Here is an 11797-nt window from a genome sequence, read left to right on the forward strand (position 1 = left end):
ATAGGTTATATGCAAATACTATGCCACTTTATTTAACGGACTTGAGAACCTGTGGATTTCGGTGTCTGTGGAGCTCCTGGAACCACTTCCATGGTGGATACTGAGGGACAACTGAATTCAGAAAGGACACTGCCATCCAAAATTTCTCTTCACTTTTTCTGGCATGTTTCCCTTAATATTCTATTAGCCTTTGTAAGCCTTCACACAGAAGGAATTCATTGAGTTTGGAGATATATTCTTTTTTGCTCTTCAAATCTTCTGACTGCACTCTGAATATAGCAGTGGGGATATGAGGGCAGGGCAGGAAGACCTTCAGGACTGAAATTCAGACCAAGGTCAGAGCTGACTCTGGACCAGAACCTTCTAGTTCTGGACACTGTCCTATTGATTATGAATTATTTCCTCATTTTCTTATTTTTCTATAAGGAAGGGCAGTAAAAACAAGAAAATACATTATGTGTATCAATTTATAGTGTATGAAGTGTTTTCACATATCTCCTCCCATGTTGTTTCGTAACAAAGTGCGAAGTAGTTTCTGAAACTCAGAAAAGTCGGTGGTAGGACCTTGAATTCGTAGCTCCCATGCTCTTCCAGCAGAGAGCTTTTCCATGAGGTGAGAGAGGATGTAAACGAGCCAGGTGGCCGTCTCAAAAGCAGCTTTGACTATAAAATGTTACGTGTCTCGTGTCTATGAAAACCTCAGCTTTCTTTCGCACTTCGTTTCCTTCTCAGAAGCGATCACTTCCTGGGTCGTCATTTGTTTCCTCCCGGTAAACAGTGCCTTGAACCCAATCCTCTACACTCTCACAACGAGCTTTTTCAAAGACAAGTTGAAACAGCTGCTGCACAAACATCAGAGGAAATCGATTTTCAGAACTAAAAAAAAACGTTTGTCTACGTCCATCGTGCGGGCCGATGACTCCTCTTCACTGAAACTTGGCATTTTGAACAAAATAAACCTCGAGGAGAATATAGTGAAACTAGTTTCCTAGTCATGGTTTTGGAGCACTGGACTTTCGGTGGACGACCTAAAAAAACACAGCATTTGGAAGATGACATCTGCGGTGCTTTTCATCTTTACCAACGGCGAACGTTTCTGCACGGAGGGCACGGCAGGATGATGTCAGGCACTGCATTCCGATGGCAGCTGTACTGTTGATCAGCTGGGCTGAGAACTGTACCTGAGAGTTCTCCTCACCGACATGCCTGAAATGCACAAGTGAATCCATAAATAGCAGGCTGATAAGCAGTTGTTGTCTAGCTCGTCAACGCGGCCAACCTACCAGCGGATGCCCACACGTTGGCGCTGCATGGTCTGTTTTTAAATTGAATTGTGCTGTCCATAAAATGAAAACAGTCACGACATCTAACGCTAGCGTGGCGGTAATAGCATAAGCCTAACATCTCTCTCCTTGCTTTTTCGACGTCAAATGAAATCATCAGCATCCTGCTGAACTGATAGCGAAGGATTTCCGAGATGTCCACCCACCTCAAGTCCTGCCCTATGGAGGCCCGTGGATTAGCGGCTTTGAAAGCAGAACTTCATACAAGGTTCGAAGTCGAACATATGACCAGAGGGGCACGCTGACCATTCGCCTAGTACCATTCTCCTTTTCAGCTTGTATTTAATGTGAGAAGAACTGAGCCCTCAAAATACTTTTCTTAAGGTTGCGCATGCCATAAAGGAAACTTGGGAACTCCAACTGCCAAAAACTACATTTTAATGTGTTTTAAAGTATAATTTCTTAAGAGCAGTATCCCTATTGCTGGCAAGTTCTGCCATCATAGAACACACAGATAAGAAGTGTTAAGGGGGATTTAAGAACACTGGACTCAGATAAATTCCTATTGTTTTTAACAGAAAGGCTGATAAGTTTGGATTTGTTTTTTGAAAATGAAAAGTAGTTGTGAAGTCCTGGACATGTTTTTATATGGAAAGTTTATATGTCAAAAAAAAAAGAATCAGGTAAATAAAATTATATTTTGCATTTGTCTATTTAAATTCAATAAAGACCATAGATAGGGCTTATTGACTGTTACCCATGTTTTTCTTGGTAGAGAATATAACTAGGAAACAAACACAGCACCGCAATTAACAAGACACCTCTTTACATTTTTCTTTCTCTTCCCCCCTCTTCCAAAGCATGAAGCAGTAACTTAATTTCTTTACTCTTCACTTCATTCTGAGTTCCTTTAATGAGATGAAATGTAAGCAGCTGACTAAGAACTGCACATCACCTCCTACTGCATATTGAATGAGATGCCCTTTTATCCAGTAGCATCCAGGAAAGAAAGAATCCCAGAGTTTATGCATCACAGCTGTGTCGGTAATTTACCTGTTAGTATCTAATATTGACTAAAACCATCATGGGAGTTCCTTTATTTTGATCAAGTGAGATATTTCTTACACCAGGGAAATCTTTTCACTCTTATTCTAGAAATAATGTCCCTACCCATTGACTAGGCCACCCTTTTTCCTTATAGTTTCAAAATTCCCTCTGTCTTATCTCCTCACTATGATTAGTTGCTTCCCAACTTGTCTATTTTTTTAAATGTCCTTTGCCAGTCCTTGAACATCACATGATTTATTTCTAATATATTTCCCAACATCAAAAGCATAAATAAGGAATAGACCCTGAGCGTAGGGTATCTCTAATCTTAGCACAAATGTGTCTCCCAGTTTCCCATTCTCGAGCCTCAGGCATTGGCCAGGAAGCAAGGATCTGGGAACTGTTGTTTGTGAATGTCTGCACTCTTACTGTTGAGCTTTGGACATGAGGAGAAGCACAAGGTCAGATGCACCAGGGAATTTGGCAGCATATTTCACAGAAAAATGGAAGCTCTATATTGGTCAGCCGCATGACAAATAGTATAAAATTGAATTTTAATAGCTTAGTGATTTACAGTCTTATTCTATACTGCTATATAAATAGAAAACCATCAGAAATATGTTTGATTTTAGCTAATGATAGTGTTTTATCTGGGCTGAGTGAAGTCTTTTGTGTTGGGTCAGACTTGTTTTCTAAACCCAGTATTTCTATGTGGTTGTGAAAATACCACCTCTGTTCCTGAGCCATTTACCATGACAAGATAAACATCAATTAAATGTCACTCTAGAATTTAAGAGGCCACAGACTGTGCCATCTCTGAGTAGGAGAGGGTGAGGGCAAATTACCTGATCCACGACCTATTATGCCTTTGTGTATAACGTATCTTGTGTTGAAAAGAAAAAGATATTCTAAAAAATCAATATGGAACCTCAGACATCAGTACAAAGAGAAGCTTTGTGGTTTATCTGTACTAGTCATAGCCAAGCTTTTCTACATCACTTTGTTTTATTCTTAAGTTTTATATCTAATTAAAGTTAAACTATTTTATGCCAATCACAGTTGCTGAAATAGCTTCTTGATGGTAAGATACTTTAAGTGAAATTAGGCATATCTGAGCTTTTGTATAAATAGTAGTATCACCTTCCCCCAATCCCATCTTACACCCCAATTCTGCGGCTTCATCTACCTGGTCTCTATAAAATCAAGGAGCCACAGAAGCAGACCCATCTCCCCAGTGTTTGTCTCCTAAGGATGACTCGGTTGCCAGATCAAATTAGCATTTGGTGATTTGCTACCTATCTACTCATGCCACATTTTCAAGATTTTATCTCACCCCAGGTGATTCTTCACTCTGCTTTACCATCCTCAAGTTCATAAGCAGTGCAGAAATCCAGAGAATGCACATGTTAGAGATGAGAAATTGTAAAGACTTAACATCAATCATATCCACCCTATCATTTGATAAATATTCCAAGGGAGTCTGAAGGAAATGTATCTGCCAAAATTAACAAGGAATACATGAAAGACATATTTCTTTTTAGTTTTTGCAGTATAACGTAAATGGGCATATGGTTCTATTTAATAAATAGACTTAGGCAACTTTACTCAAGAAACAAAACATTGAAGATAAGTATTTTATTTCCTTATTCTAGTAGATAAGAGAGAATGATTACAAAGATCTCTCTCTATGTATCTATTTATATATTTATCTGTTTATGTATGTTTCTGTTTATATGTCAGTTGTCTGAAACCTTGTTTATGAAAGAAGCTGTATATTTAATAATGATAATGTTTATCTCTGACCAGGAAAATGAAATTAGATGATTCTCCTTTTAAATGGCTTTTCAGTGGGAGATCTCAAAGTCCTTGAGAAATACTTCCCAAAGCCCTGAAAGCTAGTTGGAACCTATTACTCCATGTATTTCATTACACTAGTCTTCAGGATATTTCTCCACATGACACATATGGAAGAACCAAATTACAAATGAAGAAATAGAGAACAAAAAGGCCAAGTGACAAAATTGCAGATCCAGAGTGGGAATCTTCTGCTGTCTGAACAGCCTGGTCCCAGTCCATAGTGACACCTCCTACCCCCAGGACCTGAAGAAACTCATAACAATTTTGAGTTATAAACTCATAACTACTTTATACAGAAGAAATTATTTCTGGACTATCTGGGAGCTAGTAAAACGTTCACTTGTTTAGTGATTCTCTGACTTCATGGTGCGAGGGTGTCTGATTCAGTATAGGTTTTGTAATGAAAGCTGTATACTTTCTTGCTCAGACAACACACATTTAATACAAGGAAATACACTGTCAAAAGTGAGGGGGCTGGTGATGTAGTTCAAGGTCAGCCATCAACTACTTCCAAGACCTCAGACAAATATCTTTAAATCTCTATCATTCTCTATAACTGACTTTCCTTAAGATTATATCACATAAACTGACATCTTGGCCCATTTCTGGGAAGATCTATTATGTGGATTAAAACACTTGCTGAAGGCAGATATGGATTAAAAATGCAAAAGTTTACATAAAGTTCAAAGATCATTCAATTCTCAATTTCCCTTTTCTCAGGAAGAATCAATGCACAGAGCCACCAATGTTCAGAAATCCACCCCTTTCAGTGGATTTCCTTCCAGGAGGCTTCTATTCTGGAAAAAATACTGAAGCAAAGCCTCAGACATTGAAGCTTTTCTAGGACACAGGCACTTACAACAATACATCAGTAAGTACAACTTAAAAATTAGGTGGCCTATTGCTAGCAAAATCCAGGAATGCAGAGATCAGGATAACTAACAAGCAAACTTCTTAACTACTAATCAGACTGCTCTCTTCACATAAGTGTATAAATAGGTCTACTATCACCTGCATTATCCTCTTAAACAGACATAGATGCACTGGGGTGTCCAGCACTTACGACTGGTTACACTCCTGGGAAAAATGTTGTTAGGATAAAGAGACAATGACATGCCTGATTACCCCGTGGAACCAGCAGAAAACATGTGGTTCCTGACCCAGGATTCAGCTCCACCTCCAACTTCGCACCATCATCTGTCAACTCCCTCCCCGTGTCGCCAGCCTCTCCCTCCCTCTGCTGGCTGTTTCTCCTCAGCTCACAAAGCTCAGAATTCTCACCGCAAAGAAGACAATCCCACCTTCCTGCACCCTCCTTTAGCATCTGTCTTATTCTCACCTTCTCTTTATAGCTAAACATTTTGAAAGAATAGTACATTCTTGGTCATCATCATCTCACCTCCCATGACTCCTCAACCACTGACCTCCACCCTCACCACTCCACTGAGCTGCCCTCATGAAGACCAAACCACTGTGCTGTACACATGAAACTAGTGTAATGTTATGTCAGTTACACTTCAATAAAAATAAATAACTTTTTTTCATTGAAGTATAGTTAATTTACAATGTTTCAGGTGTACAAGAGTCTCTGGCTCTTCCATCACTTCCTGTTCAGGAAGACACATCAGGCCACAGGAGGGTGAGAGCGGAGGAGGGGTAGTAGAATCTGGCTTCTCCAGCAGCTACTGAAGAGGCCAGGGCATGTAATCTGAAAGTGCAGGGTGATTTACTCCCCTCTGAATGAACTTTGTCCATAGGAGAGAGAAGAGAAAAGGGAGCCAACAGATCCATTTCCACTTGTCCTGCTCCAGGGAACTGTTCCTAGGAATACATTCCCCTAAAGCCTATCCAGAGACACCTTGTGTGGCCAAGTGGGTCCACCTGCCCAGCTGCTCGTCTTGGCTTGTTCTGAAGCTGTGGCGTTTGCACAAACCTTGCATTTGCTCCCTATCCTTCTCTGCCTCACACTCTGCTTCTCTCAGCCTCACTGCTCTAGGATTGGCTTCCTCATAAAGCACTAGCTGTTAAACCTTGCCTCAGGCTCTGATTTTTCTAGGGGATCCAGGCTAAGACATCCCACAAACGAGCAATTCAACTTGCAGGTGTTCACCCTAGAGAAATCAAAGCACATGGGCACAAAGAGATGAATACAAAGATGTTCAGTGCTGCAATGTTTGTTCAATATTTGTATTAGCACAAAAGCAGAGGCAATCTAACTGTCCTGCAGTAGGAGAATGGGTAAACTATGGCTTATTAATTAAAACAATCCATTATCATACAACAGTTAAAGTGATCTCATGTATCAAAATAGAGAAATGTCAAGAATGTAATATTGACTGAAAACGAAGTTATAAAAGATGGAGTACACTATGTCATCTACACAAAATTTTAAAACACAAAACAATATATCCCTTATATATCTTATACATGGGAATGATATTCTGCATTTTTTTTCTTTTTCTTTTTTTTTTTTTTTTTTTGCTGTACGCGGGCTTCTCATTGTTGTGGCCTCTCCCGTTGCGGAGCACAGGCCCCGGATGCGCAGGGCCAGTGGCCATGGCTCACGGGCCCAGTCGCTCCGTGGCATATGGGATCTTCCCGGACCGGGGCACGAACCCATGTCCCCTGCATCGGCAGGCAGACTCCCAACCACTGCGCCAGCAGGGAAGCCCCGATATTCTGCAATTTTAAGAAAGGATTTACTTCTGGGAAGGAGAGAAAAAAATTTTAATCTGTCTTTAACAATTGTTCTAAAAAAGAAAAAAAAAGACCTAAAGCAAATATCACTAATGTGATTATCTGTTTAATTTTGCCAGTGTATATATTGCTATCAGTTATATTGGATTGGCCAAAAAGTTTGTTCAGGTTTTCCATAGCATTTTACGGAAAACCCGAACGAACTTTTTGGCCAACCCAATATTAGTTCATAAACTTTTTTGTGGTTCCACCATCTTTTAGAATTAAAATTTAAATGACTCAAGCCCTCATCCTGCATGTCATAACGTTAGAATGTCCAAAAGTCTCTTCAAGCGAGGTTTCTTTGAATTTTCAGGGGATTTACAGTTGGCTAAATCGGTTCCTGTTCTGTGAGCACTCTCCTTCTCCCCTGATCCCCAGCTCTGGGCCTCCTCTAGCCTCAGCCGTCTGGACCATGGGCCTCAGTCCTCCCTCGATACGGTGCTGCCACCAACACACTCACAGAGCAGAGGGATACTGGAGGGGGGGCTGTGTTATCCCTCAACTCCGTGTACCATTAACAGACTTACAGTTGAGGGTAATGAAGACAGATTACAGTTCAGTTAAAAAAAAACAACACAAAACTTAAATAAAATGTGTTCTAAAAGCTCGTTCAGTCATTTCCCTCTCTGCATTTAGGCCCACACTGTCTCCATCTTCTGGGGCTTTTCTGTTACACACACACACACACACACACACACACCCCCCTTCTCCCTACCCTGACTGCCAGCCGTTTTATCCCACAAATTCTGTTAATCCCTTCTTCAGAATAGAACAGTGCCTAATGCATAGTAGATGCTCAAGAATTTGTTGAATGAATGAATGAAATGTGTATGTCCCTGGCTGCCTGAAATCACTATTTAGTTATCCAGAATAACCCAAGGGTTTTAGATGGTTGAAATGGTGCTATCCAGGATGGAGGGAAGTGTGTTTATATGTATAGAGATATATATGTATCTCCAAGAATTCCCCATCTTGATTACTCTCTTCCTTGCCTACATCCTTTGTCTTCAAAGCCACATTAGAAAGTATAGATCATTAATATATAAGAAAACATACCCAGGGGTATAAAAACCATACCTAGAAGAAGACACTGAGATTCAGATAAGATTTTTTCACAACTTTATTACCGACTGAATAGAGTACCCTTTGTGTAATCTTTGGTGAAATCAGACTTTCTTAAAGGAGAGAGCCTATGTGACTTCCTTCCTTCTTCCTGGTGCTGAGGGTGAATGTGGCCGTGCAGATCACAGAGGTAATGTAAAGTGAAGTAAAACCCTTGACTTTGATTCACAAGCGGGGGAAAATTTGCTCAGAGAATGGGACGCATCAGAGAACAGACCTAGGTCCCACTCTCAGGAGAGACTGCCCAGTGGCTAAGCAAACAGCAGAGTTTTATTTGGCAGAATTTGCTTCAGAGAGTTAAGAGAGAAGGGATCCAAAGAGGAAGAGTGAGGGTCAGGTTTTAAACCTCTGTGCGAAGAGTGCAGTCAGGTTGGAGCACCCTGGAGGATTTAGAACACTAGCCAAAATGGAATCAATATCTATCTAGCAAAAATGCCAGAGTGTTATTAAGTCACCTGCAAAGCATATGAAGGAGAGCAAAGGGGTCTCTTTCTGCACCAAAAGACAGCAATCCCTGAATAGGTTCGTGGTCTATCACCATGAGAAGCTTAAAGAACACTGCCAAATAATGAACTTGTATGATTGTATTGAATAAAAAGTTTGCTAAAGGATTCAAACATCTTGTGATAAGTGAACGTGAATCAAAAGAAACAAAACTCCGTTAACTCAGTGCAATTTTGAATCAGCAGATATTGAGGATTCAATTTAAGAGTTAAAAAGATTTGGGGGGCCTCCCTGGTGGCGCAGTGGTTGAGAGTCCGCCTGCCGATGCAGGGGATACGGGTTCGTGCCCCGGTCTGGGAGGATCCCATATGCCGCGGAGCGGCTGGGCCCGTGAGCCATGGCCGCTGAGCCTGTGCGTCCGGAGCCTGTGCTCTGCAACGGGAGAGGCCACAACAGTGAGAGGCCCGCGTACAGCAAAAAAAAAAAAAAAAAAAAAAAAAAAAAGATTTGGGAAGAGCCTCTAGCGGAGGAGATAACGTCTTCCCTGGGGGTGGATTAAGGAAGTAAAATATAGCATTCCCCGACTTCCAGAGTGGCTGAATGGCTTCCAACGCCAGATCTCCTCCCCATGTCAATAAACCCCAGCTCACTGCTGGGGCTCAACAGCCTCACTCCCAGGCCGACAGTGGTGCTGGAAAAGCCACAAACTGGTGATTTGTTTTCTTTTCTTTTTAACGATGTAATTAGTATTGCACACGCTAAACTATGGCAACACTGAAAGAAACTTAAATTAAAAAATGAAAATCACCCATAATCCCCTCACCTTAATATAATATGATTTTCATTTATTTATTTTCTATCATGTTAATAGATGTGTTTTCCCTCATTGCAACCCAGCATATATACAATTACATGGTGCTATTTTTCTTTTGCGAGAGTGTACAATTTTTTCATGTTCCCCAGTTTTCATAATTGTTATATTTTCTGTATTGAGATTCAGTGATTTTCCATTGAAGTATTAATCCTAATTGATTTAACCACTTCCCTGCTGTGAAGCATTTTGGTTCTTTCCAACTTTGTTCATTCATTCGGAAAGCATGAAGTGTCTTTTATGTGTCAAACACTACACTAAACATTAGAGACATAAACAGTCCCTGCTCTTGACAAATTCAGGGGAAATGAGATGTGGTCACTGAAGGGGGGACCTGGAACCAAACTACCTGGATCCAGAGCTCCCCGTGGCGCTGGTCTTGCATCCGAGCTCACTTCTCCCTCTGCCTAACCTTCTTCCTCCTTCTCCTTTCCACAGGGGTTGATCCCAAGAGTAGATCATAATAAACCCCCTGAACACTAGACTGTCTCAGAGGCTGCTTTCTGAATACACCAACCTGTGAAACACCATAAAAGAAAGATGAGCTTTTCAAACCCTTGGGTAGAAATGGAACATAAGTCTCACACCCGGGATCAAAAGACCTAGTTCAAGTCCCAGATCAGCCACAGAGAGGCAGTGTGATCTTGAACAAGCTTCTTACTGTCTTGAACCTCAAATGTTTCTAAAAGAAGGATAATTCCTCCCCATCTATCTTACAGGGTTATGGCATGAGGATTTAATAAGATGTGTCTTGGGAAAACACTACAGAGTGTAAGATGCTAGATAAGTTGGTATTCAGTAGATTCTGGAGTTGTTCTTTTCTTTGTCTGTTAAGTTCATCCTTCTCAGCATTAAACCATTCAGATTGCTCTAGAAAAATATTTCCCTGGGTTATTCTCATAGGTGGCTGGAACTAACTCTCTAAGGCTCATAAAGAGATGTAAAAGTTCAGGAACACTGAGAGAATATTAGGACTCTGCATATTTACAACAAACAATTCTACATAAAATATTTTATGACTACACACCAGATCCCAGGCTACATGAAACCCCGTAGTCTTGGGTCTAAATGAACTAAGACATAAGAGAGTCTGAGGTAGACACAGGACCAGATATAAAGGAGATTATGTGGTCCCAGTCCTGTTAATGATAGGAAGTTATAGTATAATGATTTTATGGGGAGAGGGGTCTATTGCTAATATTTCAGCCCATCCTGTCTAGAGAACTTTGTAACCATGCCTTGGTTCATTTTTCTTTCTGTTGTGGAAATTTCTTCATAATAATTAGGAGTCTCATCAGAGAGGTGGTAGCTCGACTGGAATCAGAAGAATGATGGACATTTTGATATTCAATGGAAGGAAAGACTGGTAATGCAGAGACTGGACATAGTGGGGACGGCAGCTCTTCAGTACACAGCGTCACTGGGAGCCTCTCCCATTGAGAAGGTATGAGCACCGTGTCACAACTTCTCTTCCTCTGACCACCGTGTCCTATGCCAAGTCGGTAAGACATAGCATCCAGTGAACCACAGCCACTGCAAACACTCTGTCTATCTATCCGGCTATCTATCTACCATCTATCTATCTATCTAACCTGTCAATCGTCTATCTATATCTTATTTATCTATCTATGTATCATCTATGTATCATCTCTGTCTCTTTTTTTGAGAGAGAAAGTCTCAGATTAACAATTCACTGACTGTAAATCATTTTAAAAGAAAAATTAGGGGGGTTATAATGAGGGTCTTAGCCTCTCTCCACCTTCAGCAACCTTCAGAGATCTTTGATTTCTTCATCTCGATTCAATGAAAAACACAATATTAATGAAAAGTTAAAGCATTTTCCCTTTGCTAAGGGCAGCAATCTTTCTCTTAGCCCTTTTCCAGCACTGATGAGGAGAAAGCAGATCCCATTCAAAAAGCCCACTATAGAAAGTGGAGCTGCTCTGTCAATACCAGCAAACTAGAGTGAACAAATTATCCTTAATTTTCCCCCCCAAATTAATAAATAATTAATAGAGAAAGTGGGAGTTCGTTTGACAGTAAACAGAATAAGATCCAGGCTAAACAAAGAAAAACAAAAAAAGCAGAGTTGGTTTAAGTGTCTCTTCTCTTCCCCTCTCTGTTTATGTCACTTTTCTCTCTCCCTTAGGGTCTACCAACCTTTGTGCAGGTTTTCTCCCCTTGCAATCCCTTGCCCTCCCAAACTGCTCACCCTAATTTGGCTGTCCGTGACTCAGTATCTTTATTTACCTCCACTCCCCGACCTAAGGCATGCACTCCTTCCCCACTCATAACCCCATTAGTCAATGGGTCTTATGCCCTCAGGTTTTACGGGCTAACTAGCTAGTCCGGAGGCTAACATAGATTACAGAAACAGGCTGGGTAGGGAGGGGCTGCTCCCAGATAACATATAGCAAATACATGTTAATAATAA

At 40.8% G+C, this 11797-nt stretch overlaps 1 protein-coding gene across 4 annotated transcripts in view; it reads left to right on the top strand.

Moving 5' to 3' along the window:
- The window catches only part of RXFP2 (relaxin family peptide receptor 2), a 99044-nt gene extending 97092 nt beyond the window's left edge, over positions 1-1952 (top strand). For all 4 annotated transcript variants that reach the window (XM_082602269.1, XM_082602271.1, XM_082602270.1 and 1 more), the window contains one exon: positions 733-1952. In XM_082602269.1, coding sequence (XP_082458395.1) covers positions 733-992 — 260 coding nt within the window. In that variant the 3' untranslated portion in view covers positions 993-1952. The remainder of the gene's footprint in view (positions 1-732) is intronic.
- Positions 1953-11797: the final 9845 nt, after the last annotated feature.

Source organism: Mesoplodon mirus, assembly GCF_964341445.2.
Source record: "Mesoplodon mirus genome assembly, chromosome: 17".
Taxonomy (NCBI): Eukaryota; Metazoa; Chordata; class Mammalia; order Artiodactyla; family Ziphiidae; genus Mesoplodon; species Mesoplodon mirus.